The sequence below is a fragment of the Protopterus annectens genome, chromosome 2.part1 (assembly GCF_019279795.1).
Source record: "Protopterus annectens isolate FY-2018-M chromosome 2.part1, PAN1.0, whole genome shotgun sequence".
Taxonomy (NCBI): domain Eukaryota; kingdom Metazoa; phylum Chordata; order Ceratodontiformes; family Protopteridae; genus Protopterus; species Protopterus annectens.
The window spans coordinates 1,103,541,631-1,103,565,366 of NC_056729.1; the positions used below are offsets into that span (position 1 = coordinate 1,103,541,631).

Genomic DNA, 23,736 nt, shown 5'->3' on the forward strand with positions numbered 1-23,736 from the left:
CAGACACTGAGCCCTCAATCAGCAGTTCCCAACTTAGAGCTGTTCTGCCACAACAGTGCAGACCACAACCTTCTTAAAGTAAAACGACTGGTTTGAAGCCCAAGTGCTTAAACTAAAAGGCTTAGAATGAGTTACACCAAGCAGTAATAAATACAATTGAGTACTATTAAGATGACGCAAAAGCAAAATAAAGTAGGAAGAAACACAAATACAGTAAAAGCAGATAAAATTTTTTTTTTTTTTGAGTGAGCAAATGAGATGGGCCCAGGAGTTACAGGACAGAAACAAGTGCAAATGCAGGCCTTCAAATCAGAAAGTTGAGAGAGATGGAAGACCGCCCAAACGGCCAATAACTACAAATTCTGGGCCAGAACCACTCCTTATGTGGTAGACAGGTTACCTAATGCTTACCACTCCCACTGATAAGCTAGAAGGCTTCCCTCCAACACAGAAAGGCTTGGGGGGCTCAGAAGCTTACAAACAGTCCTGGATACAGCAAATCTGTATCTGGAACACTAATTACAGGAAAGGTAGGAAACAGGCTTACAATATTTTTTTTTCCTTCAGAAAATTAGCAAAAACAGTAGTAAAAACAATTCACATGCAGTGCAAGCTGGCACACTTGAGTATGTAGCAATGTTAGTCCACACACAGTTTGAAAAAATGTAATTGAATTAAAAAGGACTAAAAGCAAGTGCAGAAAGGGTTTATTAGGTAGAATGCAGTAAAGAGATGGGACTGGGGGAGTGTCCTAGATCAAATCTACAGTGGGGCGGGCTCTGCAAAAGTCACCAAATTTAAACTACAGCCAAGAACAGGGAGGGGGGGGGGGCAGTTTCAACAGAGATGTGAGGAATCACAGTGCAAATTATAAAACCAGAAAAATATATACTGATATCTGTATATTTGCAGAACAGTAAGACAACAGATATCTAAGCAACAATTTAGCCCTATAATACAGAATAATACAAAAAATATACTCAGCACTATATATTTGCAGATAGTCTTGTAAGGCTCTCTCTCAGTGCACAGGTTCCAATTTAAATTTAGTTACAATTTAATCAGGCTACTAACAATCAGTAATAAAAGCAGCAGAATAAATTTAATTGAGTACTTTTAAAAGAGGCAAAAGCAAAATAAGGTAATAAAATAGGAAGAAACACAAATACAGTAAGGCAGATAAAGTGCAAAAAAATTTTTTTTTTTTTGAGATGGAGGAAATAGAGCAGTTTAAGATACTATAGGAGAATGCCCTTCCCAAGTGCTCTCTCTGTACACTGCAGAGGAGATGGGACTGGCAAGAGTATCCAAAATGCTGGTAAGAGTATCCATGCTTCCCTATGAGGATTCTGATGCTGAAGAATCCATACCTTCAGCCTCTCCTTCTGAGGATTCTTTTGGGGAAACCCTGCATACCATGAGGGAGCATTTCCATTGGGAGAGCCAAGATTATTCTGAATCTAAGAAAAGGCTCAGAGATTTTCTGCTACTTCCTCAGCACAGACCCCTTGCTATTCCACCTGTTCTAGACATTGTAGATGATGTATTTTCAGAGTCCGGCCTGTCCCCTGACTCTTTACCCCCTGCACCTGCTAAGCCAGACAGATACTACAGGGTCCCGGATTCTCATAAATTCCTATATAAAAACCCTGCTGCTGACCCAGAAACTATATCTCAGCGTCCCAAAGGGGTCAAAGCTTCCACTGCAAAAAACCCTGTCCCCTCCGATAGGGATTCTAGGGCTCTAGACAGATGGGGGAAAAAAGTCTACACTTATGCTACCCTGGCTGTAAGGGCTTTAAATTGTCAGTTTCATATGCTTAAATATCAGCAATATTTAATGTCACTGCTTAAACAGAAATTGTTGACAAATACTGAATGTTCAGAGAACAAGGAATTGTAGGATTTATTGCATGCAGCTGAACAAGTGGGAAAGCATACTTTGCAATGTGGTTATGATTCACTGGAGGCCTCTTGCAGGGCCGCTGTCAGGGCCGGCCTTAGCTGATATGGTGCCCTAGGCGAAGTAGTGCTCCGGCGCCCCTTAAGCCCCACCCACGTTATGCTCATGAAACACCCCTACGAGCCATGCCCACAGGTAGGTCACTCCCCAAAAAAGCCACTCCTGTCATTCATTCCCCAAGAAAGCCAGTCCAGTTATTTCCTTTAATTATTTAAATGCATTGAAGAAAAGATACCTTGTAATGTAGTTTAAACTGCAAGTGAAGATGGAAATTTCCTTTAATAAACCTGCTTTATCTGTTGCTCCTTCACACATACTTTACTATAAAAGTCATGTCTTCTATATGTGCCTTAGTTCAAAGGGTTGCTTAGGTTAATCTAAACAGTTTAATTTACTCTGGGTAGGCGAGCAAACCTTACAGCTCAGGAAAGTAGAATAGAAACCTCTCTCCTCCCTGTGTACAGAAGCTTAAGATAGAATAGCACAAACAAAGCCATTTGATAAACAATACAATCTTCCAATGAAAACAGGCTTAGCACGAAGAGTAAAATTCTCTGCCATTGAAATTGCATGAAAACTCATATTTATAGAAAATGCAACTGGTCAGTGGAGGATTAAGTTTACATTTGGGCTGTTTTCAAAACAGACTCCTTGCACACATTTTTATATATCGTTATATGTTACATTATACACATACCCTTTGGTTAAAATAAGTCAATAAATAGGGAACATCACAATTTACAACTTTAAAAAAAGTAATCCGTTTAGTAATACTTGCCACAAATAACTGTCCAGTCATTTTTTTTTATAAAGTGTGACCGGTCAGAAATAACCAAGTTCACACCATTGGCAGAAACAAGTCTCACTTGCAGACCCATAAACAAACACCACAGATGGCACATCAGATCAACTAAAGCAAGTTCAGCCAAACCATGAGATGCATCCAAAATTGTACATAAAGTTCAGCCAAACCATGGGATGCATCCAGAATTGTACGTAAAGATCTGGGGATTACTAAAAGACCAAATATTTGTAGTAAATGATTCCATATTCTTGATATTCCGTAGTTACAAACCCATCTCCAATACTAATAGTATTTCACGACTATTTACAGAACCATACTATGCAATCTAGAAACAGAATGACTGGAAGTCAATTTAAATGACAAGATTTAAAACAAAACTCTTTCAAAGCCTCCAATCTTGCTATACTGTCTAGCTTCCAAAATGCCTTGAATGTCTTGACTGTTCATGCTACTCAAAGATTCCTCCTTTGCCAAACTATATTATGCCTGGTGAAGACCAGCATTAATTTTGTTAGTAAGGTGTGTCTAGTAGTTTGTAGTCTAGTATTTGATTTCCTCAATGACAGCAGCGGCTAAATTCCCAGCACCTCCCTTGGGCCACCTGCCTGCCCCATATAGCCTGCAAAAGAAGGTGCAATTTGACTTGCGGGAGTGAGTGGTTTATGTGAGCTCACCAATCCCAGATGAAGGGACTGGTGTTATGCTTACAGCCAAAGTGCACCCTAATGAATCCTGTAGCATGTGTCTTTGGCTGAAGGCAGATTTTAATTCATTTATTCATTCATTCAATAGCTGAGAGTGAGAACAGGTTGATGCTGTGGGTAGTGATGTTTGCAATGAATATAGTCACTCTGGCAAGTTAGGGTTTCCCTTTTCTGTGCATTCCTAAAAATCCCCCAACCCTAGATGCATTCATGATTACATGAAGACTGCGCTCAAGTTTTCATGCATCTTAAAGGAAGATTGGCAGTCTTAGACGTCACAGACTTCCAAGATCATTCTCTCCCTGGACAGTGAGGCCCACCCTCATCAGGATTCAGCCAGGGATGACTGGGAATAAGGGGAACATGTCAATGGTGAGAAGATGGATACCAAAAATAATTCATCAGCATATCTGGACACTGGCTTGTTGAACGCTATCTCCACAGAACTGGGGACAGGAAAAGCACTATACAATAACCACTACCAACAGCAATGATGCAGTTATTGTTTTATTTGTTCTTCTTTTTATATTTACAGTGACTGAAGTAAGATGATGTGGCTAATAGCAGCAAATTAAAATTCCAGTATTTGCATTCCTTACTTTAATTATAATAAGATCTGTGCTTAAGTGGAACCCAATTTAAGACAAATATTTGGCCTAAAATTCTTGCATAATATATGAGTATAAATGATAATTTCTTCATACTAATCTGATGTAGACTACATTTTTATTATAATAATAAAACTGTGATATCCTGGCTCCTGATACAATGACAGTAAAATTATTTGGTGAGATGTATTGAGACCCTGTAGGAAAATAAATTATCTCTCAGAATCTACATATTTTACAAAAAAAAAAAAAAAACATACTTCTCTCAGTACCAGTGTTCAACATTTCCATGTGGAAGACACCTGAGTTCTTTATACTTTTACTACCTTCCATTCTAAGAACATGGTCTGCAACATTGATTTTACTTCTCTTTTAATAACTTACATTTATGGACTTGTATTAATATTATAAAATATCACATATGTCATTGTATTACCTACCAAAGAACATTACCCTATGCAGCTTGCAGCTTTCAGTTTCACATTTTCATACTCCTTCCATTTGTTTAAGCACACAGGAATCTAATAAAATTCACATTCACAGTGCTGTATGCAGAGTTGCCCCCCCCCCCCCGTACCTTGGAAGCAATGTAACAGCTCATTACATTTAGCATTCTCCTTCTATGTACATGTTGACACATACCAAAAAAAAAAAAATAACGAAACTGCTATGTTGTAACAATATTAAAGCAATACAGCAGAAAATCCGGGTTTTTTAAACAAATATTACAATAAAACTCAGCCAAATAAGTTAGAAAAGTCTGTGGCAGCAAGATATAAATGCTACATTACATTTAACAGTAGCTAATTACAGTTTGATACAGTGTAAAACACTATGCAATACGGAAGGATAGCGCTATCAGCAACACGACAATCTTGGTACATTTGTATCGTCCCTGCTTGCAGTTCAGTGTCTTCTAAACATAGTTCTTTAAAATCAAAAGCATTTTCATTCAAAACTAACTCTCAAGAGTAAGATTCAACAGTGCAACAGTTAATTCCTGCATCTTACCTGGTGAGCATGCTATCACTAAGCCGCGGGACAAGGGGGGGTCGAGTAGATAATTTAAAAATGGCGCCCTTGGTTCTAGGGGACTTATGTAGAAGTAGGCAGGATGTGAGGTAATAAGTGGGGGTGGGCTACACCAGAAAAACAAAGGATTTCTCAAAGTCAGTCAGTATATATGAAAAAAATAGAGCAATGAGGCATTAAATGTGAAGTAACTTTTTTTTTTTTTTTTTTTTTTTTTTTTTAACTGTCCTGGCCAACCTGCAGTTGTTAAGTAGGAGGGCGCTCACTCTCCTCCCCCATAGTTCTGGCTTCCAGTTACACTTCAGCAGGGCAGGGCGCCGAGAAGAGTGCAAACTTCGTTAATTAAAACAAATAAAAACTGCGCCTTTTAAGAGGCTGACCTTTACGGCGCCCTAGGCGGTTGCCTAGTTCAGGCCGTGGCCGCTGTTACAGGTTCTGTTATTAGAAGGCATGCTTGGTTAAAGGAACAGAATCTGCCTGATCATGTTAAAGCAAAATTATTAGATGCACCATTACAGCATGATACTTTGTTTGGTACTAAAGCAGAAGAGGTGTTGAAAAAAATGGAGGATAAAGCAAAATCCATGCAGACAGTCAAGGATTTCTTACAGGTACAGCCACCCAGGTTTAGCTGGAACTGGCCTTCTAAAAATTGGTCCTTTCCGGTGTCAGACAGGCCACGAAGAGGCAGATCTCAGCCCCAAGGCTCATACAGGCCTAAACAATTGGGTGCTCCTACCTCCAAAAGCAGAGACGACAAATCATAGCCTTACAGGAAACAGTCCCAATGACTTTCCTCTACCAGATCCAAGCACTTTTCTTTTGGCAGCCCCCTTAGGGGGAAACTAGCACTTTTTTCATCAAATTGGCAAATGGTTACCCAAGACAAATGGGTCCTGAACATAGTGTCCCAAGGCTACAGGTTCCATTTTCACACTCTACCAAGGTCAAAAGGTATGCCAGACCTGCCACACAATCAATGGGCAGAGGCACAAAAACAAATTACAGCCCTCATTGACATGAGGGCCATTCAGCAAGTACCACAACAAGAGCAGGGGCAAGGATTTTACTCCATACTTTTCCTAGTACCCAGAAAGGACAAAACCTGGAGACCAATACTGGACCTGTCTATACTAAATACGTTTCTGGAAGTTCCAAAATTCAAGATGTTGACTCTACAGCAGCTACTGCCCATGCTGGGCAAGAAGGCTTGGCTCATAAATTTGGACCTAAAAGAGGCATACCTGCATGTCCCAATCAGATAATTTTGCAGAAGATACCTCATATTCATAGCTGGCTCAATGCATTACCAACTCTCTGCACTGCCCTTTGGCTTATCTACTGCGCCCAGGTTCTTCACAAAATGCCTGGCACCAGTAATTGCGTTTTGCAGACAAAAAGGAATTCAAATATATCCCTACTTGGACGACTGCCTAATTCAAGCAGAGAACAAATACATTCTTCTAAAGCATCTGGCGTTTGTAAAAAGATTACTAATTGGCCTAGAGTGCACAGTAAACGAAAATAAATCGAAATGAGTGCCCTCTCAAGAGATAATATTCCTGGGTGCAAGCTTAAATACAACTGCCCAAATGGCTTATGTCACGCCAGACACACAAAAACATCTGACTACTTACTTCAAGAAATTGGCAACAAAACCCACTTATCTGCAAGGAAAATCCTGCAGGCCTTGGATTTCATGGCATCCTGCATTCCACTAATTCCATATGCCAGACTGCATATGAGGAAACTACAATGGTATCTAAAAAGTGTTTGGACTCAGCATTGCCACAGCCTGGAGACAGTAATTGCACTCATTCCCTGCCTGCAACAGGAGTTTCGATGGTGGGCAGAAGCCTGTCACCACAACAAGGGTCTGCCATTCAGTCTACCCATAGCCAGACAGACACTGATAACGGATGCATCAGATTATGCCTGGGGGCCCATATGGCAGGAAAATGTATTCAGGGCACATGGCATGCAAACCAGATGCATCTTCACATCAATCAAAAAGAGATGCTAGCTGTTCAAAATGCCCTGACAGCTTTCAGGGACCTGCTTCATCCAGGACAGTTACTGATAAAGACAGACAACACTATGGTCATGTGGTACATAAACAAGCAGGGAGGTACACATTCCTACCCCCTCTGCAGACAAGCAATGACCTTATGGGACACAGCATTGGCTTTTCAAGTTCACCTGCAAGCACAATTCCTGCCAGGAAAAACAAATACTCTGGCAGATGAACTAAGCAGAAACCTCATGGATCCCCACGAATGGAAACTGGATCCACAAGTCTTCAGCATGATAATAAGGAAATGGGGATGCCCAGACCTAGATCTATTTGCCTCCCCTCACAACTGCCAATTGCAGAGATTTTACACAAATATTTATCACAAGCAAGCATGGAAAGTGGACGCCCTATCCTTCAGCTGGAAAAATCTAACAGTATATGCCTTTCCTCCACTGCCTCTCCTTCCCAAGGTACTCCTAAAGGTCAGACAAGAGAAGCCAAAAATGATACTGATTGCACCAGACTGGCCATGCCAGCACTGGTACCCAATCCTAAAGAGCTTGTCTCAAGGTCCAGCATGGATATTGCCTCAAACTTCTCACTTGCTGACCCAACAAAACAATAAGATCATTCACAGCCAACTCAGGACCTTAAATCTGGCAGCATGGCAGATAATGCAGCCATTCAGAACACTCCTCTTTCAAAAGCTGTTATGGATGTTATCTTGGAAGCCAGGAGGCCCAGTACCAGAAAATCTTATGCAGAGAAATGGAAGAGATTCTGTGCTTGGAACAAGGAACAATGCATTGACACATGTGTACCAAATATCTCTCAGATTTTAAAATACCTAACTGAGATGCTGAACAAAGCCCTTTCTTTCTCAACAATTAAGATTCATGCCTCTGCCATTTCAGCCCATTACAATGTGGAACCACCTATCTTTTCTCATCCTTTATTAAGACAGTACCTCAGAGGGGCCAAAAACATTAGGCCTGCAAGGAGAGCACCAATTCTGGCCTGGGACCTCAATTATGTTTTGGAAAAACTCACACTGCCTCCTTTCGAACCAGCATCAACAGCAGATATAAAATTCTTATCCTGGAAAACAGCTCTGCTCCTAGCAATAACCTCTGCAAGGCGAGTCTCGGAGTTACAAGCACTCATGGCTGTGGAACCTTTGATCATTTTTCATCCAGACAGGGTTTCTCTGAGGACAAACCCTACATTTATGCCTAAGGTGGTGTCCAGTGTGGCCCTCAACCAAACCATTCACTTGCCTACCTTTTATCCAAATCCACAGAACAAGGGTAAGAAAATTCTGCATTCTTTGGACATACACAGGCAGCTACGCTTCTACTTGGACAGATCTAAAGCTTTCAGAAAGACTGAGCAACTTTTAGTGTCATATGCTGCAGGATCACCAGGAAAGGCTATCTCAAAACAGACTATTTCTAAATGGATAGGCCATTGCATCCGTTTCTGCTATTCTCAACATGGCAGATCAGTGCCTAAGGGCATTAGGCCTCATTTCCCAGAGCAGCAGCCTTCCTCAGAGGAGTACCAACCAAAGATATCTTAGAGGCTGCAACCTGGAGTTCAGTGCACACCTTCACAAAGCACTACCACTTACCTCTTTACTCTTAAGTCCAGAGCAGGCTTTGCCACTGCAGTCCTGCAGGGCCTCATAGCCTCTCCTAATCCTATTTAGCCCAGCCACCCATCCTCAGCTTTGTGATTCAACCCAAGAGTAATGACTGCAACAGTGAAACACGATGAACATAGTACATCCCCCTTTTCTTTGCTGGGACTTATCTGTACTTCTCTATCAAATATAACCTATTTGGTGTATTTGCTTGTAGATGAAGGAAATGTTATTTTTGTGCATGCATTTTTATTGGCATATTTCTCAGCCTACCAGTTTGGGGGCACCTGACATCTGGGGCAAGAAAAACTGAAGAAAATGGCGTCGGCTGCATCTTTTATACCCCTGGCACACTGACGTCAGGGAAGAGGCGACAGCAACCGACGCCGGACCTAGACTTTGGAATTCTGGCCGACTGAGGGTAGCCTGCCAGCAGGATAACCCAAGAGTAATGACTGCAACAGTGAATACACTCAAACATCTACATTTATGATAGGTACACAACTGTACTTTACTTCTGGTCCCTAGGTACATTCTGTTCCTCCTGGGGCTTTTCAGTTCTGAGGTGTATGCATCCATATGTCATCTGTATGCCCTACGCCTTGTGTGAGGAGCGTACGTGTGGCATACAACCTCTATGAACTCTAAATGCTATGCTATATTGGCCGGATGTTGGGCTATCCTTGGTAGGATATCCCTTATGTAAAGAATACTGCAACAGTGAAGAGAAGGACATCTGCTGTTGTGATAAGATTTTGCACAACTGTACTTTCTTCGTAGATTTTTCCTTCCTAAGCTATTACTTTTAGTTGTATGGTAAGGGCATTAGGTGCAACAGTTCTGTTGAGGGGCACATAGAACTAATTGACTTACTACTAAAATCTGCTGTTTAGCTGTGTTTTCAAAAATTAGCATGTAGGAGTTACTTGTGAAGCTAGGTAAGTGCAGCCTCCATTCCTTTATAGTATTGCACATGGAAGCTGTAGAAGATAGCTGAGCTGTTAGTCACTCTGAGCCTCTGAGCAGCAAGTTGACTTGGGGACACAACCTAAAGAACGTTCTGATCATGCCACCCCTTTTCCGGTATTACCGGCCAGCATCAAGTGCTTAGCCACACCCAGGGAGGGGGCGATCTTGGAGTCAAGGCAGGAAACAGAAGACACATCGCCAGATCACAGAAGGAAGGCAGTAGTTATGTCGACAGATGCAACAAGACGCTAGTAGTGAATGTTTCATCTTTGAATCTGATGAGCGCAGACTCAGCTTCTTAGTAAAGGTTTATCATTGATTCTTGCAAATTCTTCAACATTTTTTGTGATGTGATTTTAGATCTTTGATGTTTTGCAAGAAATGTGATGTTGTGCAAAGTTTATGATGGTTTGGGTGATACTTGGCAGGTCAAGGCTAATAACTGTAAGAGACCAAGTACTTTTTCACCAGCTCTGACTTCATTTTGTCTTTTCTTAAACTGTGTGAATTGGATCTACAAGATCCTATTGATTTTAAGCAGTCCAGAAAGTTCTACAGTCTGATGCCTGAGGAGAGACAAGCACTTAACGAATAAAATGTAATGATTCTTATACAGATCTGTCTGGTTGATAAAGGCAGAGCAGTTATTGTTATGGACAGAACAATTTATATTAATAGTTTGACTGAAATGCTTAGTGATGAATCTAGTTTTTTAGCTGTTATGCGTTTAGAAGTTGAAAGCATGATTCGGAAAGTTTATAATGATTTTTATGACTTTTTAATGTGCAGAATGATTGATTATGATTTATATATATATTTTGAGGTTGATTTTCCTTTGATACCCTGTATTCGTAGCCTTCCCAAAATTCACAAATGTATGCACAAACCTCCTTTTAGACCAGTAGTTTCTGGTAGGGCTGGTTAAAGCCCATGTCTATTTTTGTACAAAACAAACTTGGACCTATTGTGGTTAAAGTCCCATCTGTGTTTAAAGATACGGAACATTTTCTTGGAGCTTTGTATGAAGCAGTAGGGCACATGGATGTCTCTAGATTTCTGTTTGTTACCCTCAATGTTTCTACATTATTTACAGTTATACCCAATGAAGAGGGTATTGGTGCAGTTAGGTTAATCATGCATAGATATAGTTTTTATTCTTCAGGTATGTTGATTTCCTTTTTATTATAGTTAATTCTTGATAGTAATGTTTTTATGTTTAATGATGTTATACACTGGCAAAAAAATAAGCGTAGCTATGGGCACGGCTAGTGCCAATAGTTATGCCAATCTTTTGATGCCACCTTGGGAAGAAGAGTTTGTGTTGGGTCCGCATAGGATTGCTTCTTGTATTAAACTTATAAGAGGTTTATGGATGACATTTTTCTTTTATGGAATGGCTGTGTACATGAACTTGCTGATTTTATAATATGAGTACAACTACCTCCTTAAGTTCACTAAACTTATAGCTAAACATATAGCTATAGCTTTTGGATACACAGATTGTTAAGACAGCTACAGGGTCTTTAGAGACTATGTTGTCTAGGAAAACCTGTAGGAACAGTTTCCTGCTCCAGACCAGTATGCACCCTGGACATATTTTTCATAATGTGGTTAAGGGTTAAGCATATATGATCTGTAGGTTACACACTAATGATGTGTTATTTAGCCAGGCTTTGAGTCAGCTTCAGGATGACTTTAGCGTCAGGGGATATTCCAGTGAGGAGGTTATGTTGTCTATAAGTGATCTTATGGCTGTACGATGTGACAGAGCCAAACCTTTCTATTCAGATAGGCGTGTCACTGGACCTAGGAGAGATGGTAATTATAACAAGAATAGAGTGGACTTGACCTACTCAAATGATGTTGGTAAGATTTGTGGTATTATTCGTAAAACTGGCCAATTTTATTGGCTGATGATAGTATTAAGGGGATAGTTGGTCCTTGCCCTAGGTTTAAATTTAAGAATAATAAGTCACTAAAGAGGCAGCTTTGCTATGCTAAACGTATGACAAATAGTGCTAGTGTGTCAGATAGGATAGGTACATATCCATGTAGGGTATGTAGATCATATAGATTTATTTCTCCTGATAACATTTTTCTTCACTTTAGTAATGGTTTTAAATTTACCCCCCAATTTTTATGCTGACTGTACTAATTCCTGTTTGGTATATCTGGCCCGGTGCAAGGATTGTTCATGTTTTTATGTTGGGAAGACCATTCGCTCTTTTAAAGAGTGTATTTTGGAACATATGGGTTACATTCGTAACAAAGATCCCACTAGTGCACTTTATAAACATATCCAGGAGAATAATAATGGGCATAGTTTTGGTTTATCCAGATATAAGAGGGGGTGATATCAACAACAAATTAAGAGTTAACTGAGGTTAAATGGATTTTAAACTTGTCTGCAAATAGAGTACCAGGCTTAAATGGTTATATACCTTTAAAGCCTGTGCTGAAGGCTTGTGCACTATTTCATTGATGTCAGCTGTCCTTAATTGTTTATTGAATGTATTATTTAAGAGGTAGTTGGTACTAGTGTTTTATTGGTCTGAAGAAGTGCAGAGTGTCTGCATGAAAGCGCTTATCATTTTTAATAAATGGACGTTTTTAGCTGTGCTTGGCTGCCTTACTGTTGTTTTGTTCTGTGTGGTTTTTGGGTCGAGTCAGCTTTTATCCACATGGTTTGTTTGTTTTTGATATTTGTTAGTCGCTCTTGTAGTCCGTTGGTAACTTCATTATTTTGTTACAGGTGAACGCTGTAACATATCAATAGCTAAAGAAGTCCTGTACGTGATGTATCATGGTTTTGCTTTAATAAACAGTAGATACGATTAATAACTCTCTTCACTGCACATTTTGAAACCATGCTTAAGTTTACTGTTCGTTCTCCAATTACGTCTGTATCAGTAAGGGAATATCCCAGCATAAAAATAACTCTCATTTTCCCCATGAGGGAAAAAAAAAGAAGAAAAAGAAAATCATTCAGGACTCATTTGTGGTTCATTCTTTATACAGGCAGATGCTTTACTAGCACAGGAGATGGAGGTGGTAAAACAAGGTATGGGGCATGGCGAACTGTCCATAGAAGCCTATAACCAGGTGTGGGAAGAATGCTACAGCCAAGTTTTATATCTACCTGGACAGAATCGATATACTCGAGCAAACCTTGCCAGCAAGAAAGATAGGATTGAGTCACTGGAAAAGAGACTGGAGGTTTGTACGAAATGTTTAAATACAAAGAAGTCTGAATGCTTATTTTTATTCTTTTTTGTCTGATCAATTATTGAAATCTGAGTGCCTTAAATGTTGAATAACTTAGTTGTGGTAAAGAAGTACACAAAATTGATCACTCCCTCTTGTTTTGCACAGCTTCTTGATGAATTTAATTAGTCTTTGTAATGAGCACTAGGTGGCTTGTATTTGGTTATGGCATCACTACTGTACTGTTTTGTCTTATTTAGTGGAGAAAATAAGTGATTTTTTGAACTCCTAATTTATTTTTCTACATGTACACACAGACACACAAAACACACACACAGAAAATTTAACAAGTGTGCTGTTGTATCTCTGATGCAGTATAAAGTTTTCTGGGTTAACTGTGCCACGGTTTGTCGTTAATGATGCTTTGAATGACTATTAGAATGTTTTTTTCTGCAAATTTATTTTACATCTTTACAAGATGTAAAATAATGCAGAATACTTAAATATTTTAGAATGAAAGTTTAGATGTCCTTCTATTCCCATGTGTCAGTATTCTTAGTGTGGGGGATTCCTCACCTCAGGCAACCCGAATGTCAGCTCCTATACAAAAGCTTAAGCCTGGTTGCTGTTGATGCATGGGACATCACACACAGGATCATAAACCAGGAACCTTAAATGTGATGTCTGCACGCACAGACCTCAGAACTCTTCTGCTGCAGTCAAACGTTAGACCAGTCGCAGTGCTCCTCTACTTATCAAGACGTCTAAAGCTAAATACCCCATTGAGGAATTCTTTCAATTACTATTGCTTGAGCTTGGTTTGCCTTATGTTCATCGTGTTACACTGCTGCAGTCATCACTGTTGGGGTTATCCTGCCGTCAGGCAGTCCCGCAGTCAGCCCGAGTTCTAAAGTCTTGGGTCCGGCGTCGGTTGCTGTCGCTTCCTCCCTGACGTCAGTGCGGCAGGGATATATATACAAGATGCATCTGACGCCATTTTCTTCAGTCTTTCTTGCCGCGTGGTGCCCGAAGCAGAAGCAGTTCGCAAGTGCCGGTCGGCCGACTCCTGAGATTTTCAAATTGAATTTCGGACCAAAGTCTTCATAAAGCTAAGCACCCCGTTGGGGAACCTTTTCTTGCCTCAGTCCAATGTCAGAAAAAGTTAACAATTGCATTTCTTGTGGGAAGCAAAAATACCTCATAAGGACTTTCATTCTTATTGTATTCCTTGCCTAGGCCCAGACCACGACGTCACAGGTTGTCGGTTTTGTGCTAGGTTATTATACCATGCCGTCGGAGCAACCGACGACTGGAATGCAGAAAAAACGCAAAGTTAAGGACAGGCAGCTGAAATCCAAACCGGATTCCGAGGCCTCTGCTAGGCCAGTCGCCGGTTCTCCGGTTTTCAGTGAGGCGCCTACGCAGCCCCTGACGACCGCTGATTTAGAACCCCAGGCGACATCCGATTCACAAGCGGAGATTACTAGGCCTCCACAACCTTTATCTTTAGGCCCTTCCGACTCCATTCCTGAAGGAGATTCCGGTGCAGTTGAAACGCCTTCAGTTGCTGAAGGTGTCTTCAGACCGACTACACTCACTATTAAATCCTATGCAAAACTGAAAACTCCTTCAAAAACAAAGAAGACTGCACAGCAGCCTCCAGCACAAAGCCCCATGCCTAGGAAACAGATGCTTAAGATGGCTGAAGACTTAATTAGCCTAATCAGGGGTTCCCATCCCCCTCCTGATAAAAGGCAAAGGCAGGAGGAGGACTACGCTTCCTCTGACCAGGTTTCTATTTCCTCAGACTCTTCTGAGGAACAGGAATATTCCTTTCCCCCTTATGAAGATTCTGACGCTGAAGAGTCTATCCCTTCTGCATCTCCCCCAGAAGACTTCTCTTTTGGGGAAACCTTACATACTTTGAGGGAACATTTCCATTGGGAAGGCCAGGATTACTCTGATTCTAAGAAAAGGCTCTGAGAGTTCCTTTTACTACCCCAGCACAGACCACTTGCAATTCCACCTGTGTTAGACATTGTGGATGATGTTTATTCAGAATCTAGCCTTAACCCAGACTCACTACCCTCCTGCACCAGCCAAACCAGACAGATACTACAGAGTCCCTGACTCACACAAATTCCTGTATAAAAGCCCTGTTGCTGACACAGAAACCATTTCCCAGGGTCCCAAAGGGGTTAAAGCCTCTACTGCTAAAAATCCTGTGCCCTCTGAAAGGGATTCTAGAGCACTAGACAGATGGGGTAAGAAAGTTTATACCTCAGCTACTCTAGCTATGAGAGCCTTAAATTGTCAGTTTCACGTGCTGAAATATCAACAATATCTGATGTCTCAGTTAAAACAAAAAATGCTCGCACATACAGACTAACCAGATTACAAGGAAATGCAAGATTTGTTACATTCAGCTGAACAAGTGGGAAAACATACTTTGCAATGTGGATTTGATTCATTGGAAGCTTCTTGTAGAGCAGCAGTGACAGGGTCTGTCATACGTAGGCATGCTTGGTTAAAAGAACAAACTTTGCCTGATCATGTTAAAGCAAAGTTATTGGATGCACCCTTACAGCAGGGTGTTTTATTTGGTGTAAAAGCAGAAGAAGTTTTAAAGAAAATGGAGGATAAGGCAAAATCTATGCAGACGGTCAAGGATTTCTTACAGGTTCAACCTCCTCGTTTCAGAAGAAATTGGCCAACCAAAATCTGGTCCTTTCCAGCTTCTGCCAGACCACAGAGGGGCAGATACAGACGTCCAAGAGGCAGAGGCCAGCCACAAGGCTCTTACCAGCCTTGACAATGGAGTGCCACAACCCAAAAAGGAGGAGAAGACAGGTCTCAAACTAGCAGAAGACAAACATAATGACTTACCCCTCAGACCACCAAGCAAAACTCTCTTGGCAGCTCCCTTGGGGGGAAAACTAGCTCTTTTCGCAGACAATTGGCACATCATCACAAAAGACAAATGAGTCCTAAATATTGCATCTCAAGGCTACAGATTCCACTTTCACACTTTACCAAGGATAAAAAGAATGCCAAACCTGCCACAAAATCAATGGGCAGAGGCTCAAAAGCAAATTTCAGCTCTCATGGACATGAGAGCCATTCAACAGGTTCCTACACAGGAGCAAGGACAAGGATTTTACTTAAGACTGTTGCTAGTTCCCCGAAAGGACAAAGCCTGGAGACCCATTCTGGACCTCTCAATTCTAAACACATACCTGGAAGTACCCAAATTCAGGATGCTAACATTACAACAACTTCTTCCCATGCTGGGCAAGGAGGCTTGGCTAGTAATGTTGGACCTCAAGGAGGCATACCTGCATGTCCCTATCAGACAAAATTGCAGAAGATACCTCCGATTTTTTGCAGGTTCAACCCATTACCAATTATCTGCACTGCCCTTTGGCTTATCTACTGCGCCCAGGGTCTTCACAAAATGCCTGGCACCAGTAATTGCATACTGCAGACAAAGGGGGATTCAAATATATCCATACCTGGACGACTGCCTTATTCAAGCAGAAAACAAAGACATTCTATTAAAGCATCTGGCGTTTGTCAAAAACCTTCTAAGTTGCCTAGGGTACACAGTAAACGAAAAGAAGTCAAAACTAGTGCCCTCACAAGACATAATATTCCTGGGTGCCAGCTTAAATACAACGGCCCAGATGGCTTACCTCACGCCAGACAAGCAAAGACATCTGACTCAATACTTCAAAATGATGGCAACAAAGACCCAACTCCCTGCAAGAAAAATTCTGCAGGCCTTGGGATTCATGGCATCTTGCATACTACTAATACCATTTTCAAAACTGCATATGAGGAAATTACAATGGTATCTGAAAAGCGTATGGTCTCAACACAACCACAGCTTGGAAACCATAATTCCACTCATTCCCTGCCTTCAACAGGAGTTTCTATGGTGGGCTCAGGCATGTCACCTCAACAAGGGTCAGCCTTTCACCTTACCCACAACCAGGCAAACTATAACAACAGATGCATCGGATTATGCCTGGGGAGCACACATGGCAGGACAGTGTATTCAGGGCAAATGGCCTGCAAACCAAAGGCATCTGCATATCAATCAAAAAGAGATGCTAGCTGTACAAAATGCCCTAACAGCTTTCAAGGACCTCCTACATCCAGGACAACTCCTAATAAAGACGGACACCACAGTGATGTGGTACATAAACAAGCAAGGGGGCACACACTCCTACCCCCTATGCAGACAAGCAATGACCTTGTGGAACACAGCACTGACCTACCAAGTTCATCTACAAGCACAATTCCTGCCAGGAAAGAAAAAAACACTGGCAGACGATCTACGCAGAAACATCACAGATCCTCACGAGTGGAAACTAGATCCACAAGTATTCGCAATGATAACTCAAAAATGGGGGAGCCCAGACATAGATCTGTTTGCTTCCCCCCAAAACTACCAACTACGGAAATTCTGCACAAGGACATACCACACACTAGCTTGGAAAGTGGGTGCCCTCTCATTCAGTTGGAAAACATTGACAGTGTATGCCTTTCCTCCACTGCCAAAGGTGCTGCTGAAAACCAGATTAGAGAGGCCACAAATGATACTCATTGCTCCAGTCTGGCCACGCCAACACTGGTATCCAATACTAAGGAACATGGCTCAAGGCCCACCATGGATTTTGCCAACAATTCCTCACCTGCTCACTCAGCAAAACAATCAGATTCTACACAGCCAGCTCAAGACGTTAAATCTGGCTGCATGGCAAATTACCTAGATAACCAGTCAACACTTCTCTCTAAAGCTGTGATGGACGTCATTCCTGAAGCCAGAAGGCCTAGCACCAGGAAAGTCTACTCAGACAAATGGAAAAAATTCTGCACCTGGAACCAGGCTAAAGGCCTAAATCCCCTAGTCCCAAATATTCCTCAGATTCTTCAATATTTAACTGAGATGTTGCACAAAGGACTTTCCTTCTCATCTATTAAGATCCACGCCTCAGCTATTTCAGCTCAATACAACACGGATCCTACTATATTTTCACATCCATTACTAAGACAGTTCTTCAGAGGGGCTAAGAACATAAGACAGCCCCGGAGAGCACCAACACCAACTTGGGATCTCAACTTTGTTCTGGAAAAGCTAACACTACCGCCCTTTGAACCAGCTTTCACTGCTGATCTACAGTTCTTATCATGGAAAACTGCCCTGCTTCTAGCAATAACTTCAGCACGAAGAGTCTCAAAACTACAGCCCTAATGGCAGTGGAGCCTTTCATCATTTTTCATCAAGACAGAGTCTCTTTACGAACTAACCCTTCTTTTATGCCAAAGGTGATATCCAGTGTGGCCCTAAACCAAACCATTCATTTGCCCACCTTTTATCCAAACCCCCAGAACAAAGGGGAAAGGCTCCTACACTCTTTGGACATTCACAGGCAATTACGTTACTACTTGGATAAAACTAAGGCTTTCAGAAAATCTGACCAGCTCTTTGTATCCTATGCTGCAGGATCTCAAGGAAAAGCTGTCTCAAAGCAGACCATTTCAAAATGGATAGGACATTGTATCCATTTCTGCTACACACACCATGGGAAATCTGTGCCTGGTAACATCAGGCCCCATTCCACCAGGGCTACAGCAACATCAACAGCCTTCCTCAGAGGGGTACCAACCAAGGATATTTGGAGGCTGCCACTTGGAGTTCAGTGCACACCTTCACCAAGCACTATCACTTACCTCTATAATCTAAAACTAGAGCCTCTCCAAACCCTGTTTAGTTCCACCACCCATCCTTAGCTTCGGGATTCAACCCAACAGTGATGACTGCAGCAGTGTAACACGATGAACATAGTACAGTTTTGTACTTACCATAAATGTAGATGTTCGAGTGTTCACACTGCTGCAGTCCAGGTTACCCTCCCTCCATTCCCTCTGAACTAGCTGGACTTATCTATTCCTTTCTATCCTATACAACCTCTGTGGTGTATGTGCTTGTGACTGAAGGTTTTGTTTTATTTTTATATGTATATTTTTATATAGAAATATGTATTGCCTACCTATTGGGGGCACCTGACATCTGGGGCAAGAAAAACTGAAGAAAATGGTGTCGGATGCATCTTATATACCCCTGCCGCACTGACGTCAGGGAAGAAGCGACAGCAACCAACACTGGACCAAGACTTTGGAACTCAGGCCGACTGCGGGACCGCCTGATGGCAGGATAACCCCAACAGTGATGACTGCAGCAGTGTGAACACTCGAACATCTACATTTATGGTAGGTACAAAACTGTACTTTCCTTTTTAGCTGATGTCCGCTAAGAAGGGTAAATGCCAATGCGGACGTCAAATTCCACATAAAGATGCCCATGACCATTGGGTTTTTTTGTCTAGGCCGGGAACACGACCACACTACCTGCACCATTTGCCAGTCCTTCATCTCTAAGACACTTAGAAGCCATCTGGGTGCCATTAATCTTTACTTTGAAAACCAGAGACTTGAAAAATTAGCACTTAGGATGGATCTGGAGTCGGTCGCTCAGGTGGAACCACCTCAGAAAAAGGCCAAGGTTTCATGGCCTGCTTCCTCTACCTGTCCATCGGACTCCCCACCAGCCACTGATATAGGGGTTAAGGGCCATTCGTTAGAGCCGTCTGCTTCGTCGGCTCCGCTTGAGGTAGCTGTTTCTGAATTACCAGCTGACACGTCCACGGAGATGACTCCAGACGTCGGTTTCCACTAAAGTCAAGGGGGAGCCAGGATCCACTGGACGCTTGTCTCGCACGCCAGAATCTGAAGCCTCTGCTTTAGCTCAGGCCCCTGAACCTAGGCCTTCTCCCTCTCCCAAATCTACTCTTTTAAAAAGAAAACAAAAAAGTAAACATTTATCTTCCTCTGCTGAGGGAATTTCTGACTGGCAATCTTTTACTCAGTCCATGATGCAGGCCTTCATGGCTGTGAGGCCCTTGGTCTCCTCTACCTCCTCTATCCCAGTGCTAAGCCTAAGGCCTGCCTCGGCTGCTTCTATACTCGCTCTCACTTCCCATGAAGAAGAGTAAGAAATTCTCTCCATCATCTGATGAGTCTATTATCCACTCAGCACATATACCTTCTCCTGTAGAATACTATTCCCCTAATGAGGAATCCATAGAAAGGGACTGTCCTGCTGAGGACATCACTTTTGGGGAGACCATAACTAAAATGAAAGAATATTTCAAATGGGATACTTCTCAAATGACTGAAACTCAAGAAGGATATTTTGAGCTATTGCAAATTGAATCTCCTTCATAATCTTCCATTCTCCCAGTTATACCTGCATACCTGGATGCATTTACTTCAGCATTTAAAAATCCTGATTCTCAGCCACCTGCTCCTAAGAGACCTGATCATTTCTACAAGGTGCTCGATGACCACAAATTTCTTATGAAGCCCCCTTTGGCAGACCCTGCAGTGAGTGCTGTAGCCCCAGACAAGCAGTCAAGATTGATCCCATACTTGTCCCTTCTGCCCACTGACAAGGACAGCAAAAACATGGACACGCTAGGGAAGAAAGTTTGCACCTCTTCTACCTTCGACTTCAGAGCTATTAATTACCAAACCCATATGATTAAGTATGCCTTGGACTTGGTATCCCAATCATCTACACTCCTATCCTCCCTGTCTGACTCTTTTAACAAGACTGAGGTAGCATCAGAACTGTCCCTGGCATCCCAGGTCGCCAGACACTCAATCAGATGCAGTTATGATGCAGCAGAGGCTTTTGCTAGATCTGCTGCATCCACCTCGGTGCTCCGCAGATATTCATGGCCTCGACTTCAACCCTTGCCTGAGGATTTCAAATCCAAAATTCTTGATGCTCCACTAGACCACAACCTCCTGTTTGGGAAGCAGTCTGCTGAACTGTTTAAGAATCTTCAGGAGAAAAGCAAGGAGCTTCAAGACTTTAAGCACCTTCTGGTATCCCCTATACCTAAATACTACAGAAACTATCCAGCTAAGACAACCTGTGTTAGTAGAACCCCCTCCACTGCTTCCCCTTCTTCTTCCAGGCATAGGTGAGGAACCAGGAGACAGACCTCCTCCAGTCCAGCCTCTTCTCTACCTCCCCCAGACAGCCCTTTCATGACAGAAGTGGCACCAACAATGCATGACTGCCTTGCCCATCTTCCCTTGTCAGCCCGTCTCTCCCACTGCTTGCTCCTATGGAGAACAATTACTTCAGATCGCTGGGTCCTGGCAATAGTAGAAGAGGGATATTTCCTTTCTTGGAAAGAAAGGCCTCCCTCTCAGGGGTCCATTTCCACCCAAAAACCAACTACGCCTTATTTCAGACAGTATACAGAATCTGCTGACCCTTGGAACCATAGAACCTGCCCCCCACCCCCACCCCAGGACAAGAATGAAAACGCTTTTACTCAAGGCTATTTCTAGTACCAAAAAAAGGATGGGCATGGAGGCCAGTCCTGGATTTGTCCTTTCTAAATCTCTTCCTAAAAGTCCTATCCTTCAGAATGCTATCCTTCCAAACCCTACTTACAGTATTGCCAGCACAGGTGTTCTTGGTCACTCTAGACGTGAAGGATACCTACCTCCATATCCCTATAAAACTCTCTCACAGAAAATACTAGCATTTCACCGGGCCCTTTTCTCACTTTCAGTTTATAGCCTTGCCCTTTGGTTTATCCACTGCACCCAGGGTCTTCACCAAATACCTTGCTTCAAACTTTTAATACCCTTCAGACACCGCTACCATGAGGACGTGTTTTCGGTCCTGAGTGAGACCAGGAAACCTAACACAAGGAGATCCTACATTTTAAAATGGGAAAGATTCTCCAAAGGGTGTCTCCAAAGACATAGGGATCCCTTTCCAGTGGATGTCCCCCTAGTCTTAGCTTATGTGTGTGAACTTGTCAAGGCAGGCCTTTCATACTCATCAGTGAAAGTCCACCTATCTGCAGTCTCTGCCTGCTTATCCTTAGACCCTCCTCTACTCTCCAGGTTATATGTTAAATTGTTCCTGAAAGGGGTCTTGCACATCAGGCCACCAAGGAAACCTATTCCACTGCTTTGGGACCCAAACTTTATCCTAGAAAAACTCATTCTGGCCCCATTTGAACCATCTAGTTCTTCAACACTGCAAATGTGCACATGGAAAACAATCCTGCCGGTAGTTCTCACCTCAGCTCGAAGGGTGTCAGTGTTACAGGCACACATGGTCTGTCCCCCCTACACTGCCTTCCACAAAGACAGGGTGACCCTGCGCTCCAACCCCTCTTTCATGCCCAAAGTGGTCAACGAGCAATCATTAAATCAGTCCATCCACCTTGACCACCTTCTTTACCTCTCCCACCAGTGATAATGAGAGAATATGCCATTCCCTGGATGTGCACACACAGCTTAGATTTTATTTGGACAAAACCAAGTCCATAATGAAATCTAATCAACTATTTGTATCCTTTCATCCCAGGGCCCTGGGTAAGGCAGTCTCCAAGCAAACTATCTCCTGTTGGATCAGGAAAACTCTCTGCTTCTGCTGCTCCTACCACGGCAAGGACTTACTTCAGGGCGTAAGAGTACACTCCACTAGGAGGGGGTAAGAGTACACTCCACTGGGGCCTTAGCATCCTCCAAAGCCTTCTTCAAAGACCTGGACACAGCCTCCATCCTGGAGGCAGCCACCTGGGCCACTGTACACACCTTTACTAGACACTACAAATTGGACTATATCTCCAGAGCCAGAGCAGCTTTTGCTACGGCAATCCTGCAAGGATTTTTGGAATCAGCTACCTCTACTTCCACCCTTCCTAAGCTGTGGTACTTTCCCACAGTAAGAATACTGCAACATGGGATTAAAAGGACATAGAATAGTTGTGTAAAATTTTACTATAACCATAGATGTCCTTCTCTTCCACGTTGCAGTATTCCTTCTCTTCTACCATCCCCCTTCAATCCTTTCACCTATCTGTGGTGCACCATAGGGCACCTCCTAGGCTATGGTCTCACTGCACAGTCTATGACATTTCATCAGTCTGGAGGACATTATTTTGCTCTACCTAGTCCACTGTCCGACTGGACAGTTAGTTCTGAAGTCTGTGCGTGCAGACATGACATTTAAGGCTCCTGGTTTATGGCCCTGTGTGTGACATCCCACACACCAACAGCAATCAGGCTTAAGCTTTTGTATAAGAGCCGACGTTCAGGTCGCTTGAGGCGGGGAATCCCCCACACTAAGAATACTGCAACATGGAAGAGAAGGACATCTATGGTTATGATCACATTTTACGCAACTGTTTTGTCTTGTGGAATACAGTTAACTTTTCCCAGTATCCCCTGAGTCATTCAGTTGCATTAATAAAATAATTCTGTATAATCTACAGTCAGACCCCAGTGACCTAATGGATAAAGTATTGACCTCTTAAGCCAGGAATTGTGGGTTCAAATCACATCTGGGGTGATATACTCCTGTGTGTGTGTGGGGGGGGTTGTCATGATTGTTAAGGTCTTCACCTCATAGATACACTCTGACCTTGGGTTATTAGTTAGGCTGAAATGGACCTTCACAGCAGCTAAACTGGTGTTTACACTGTTCAGAAATGTATTAGTTTGACATGTTTTACTGTTCTTTTATCTGATAGTATTTATTGTAGCTGACTTTCATGCAAAGTCCATAGAGGGCATTTGACTGCACAGGTGTAGTAGATGACCTCAAAGGATAGCAGTCTTAAGAAAGAAAATGGCCTGCATCTTCCAAACCCCTGCTTACACTTATCAAGGGTATCAGAACTCGTCAGAGATT

The 23,736-nt window shown here is 42.4% G+C and overlaps 1 protein-coding gene across 1 annotated transcript in view; it reads left to right on the plus strand.

The window, feature by feature from the left end:
• The window catches only part of CDC5L (cell division cycle 5 like), a 1,268,000-nt gene that overhangs the window by 905,444 nt on the left and 338,820 nt on the right, over positions 1–23,736 (plus strand). Inside the window, exon 14 of the mRNA XM_044062650.1 lies at positions 12,756–12,953. Coding sequence (XP_043918585.1) covers positions 12,756–12,953 — 198 coding nt within the window. The remainder of the gene's footprint in view (positions 1–12,755; positions 12,954–23,736) is intronic.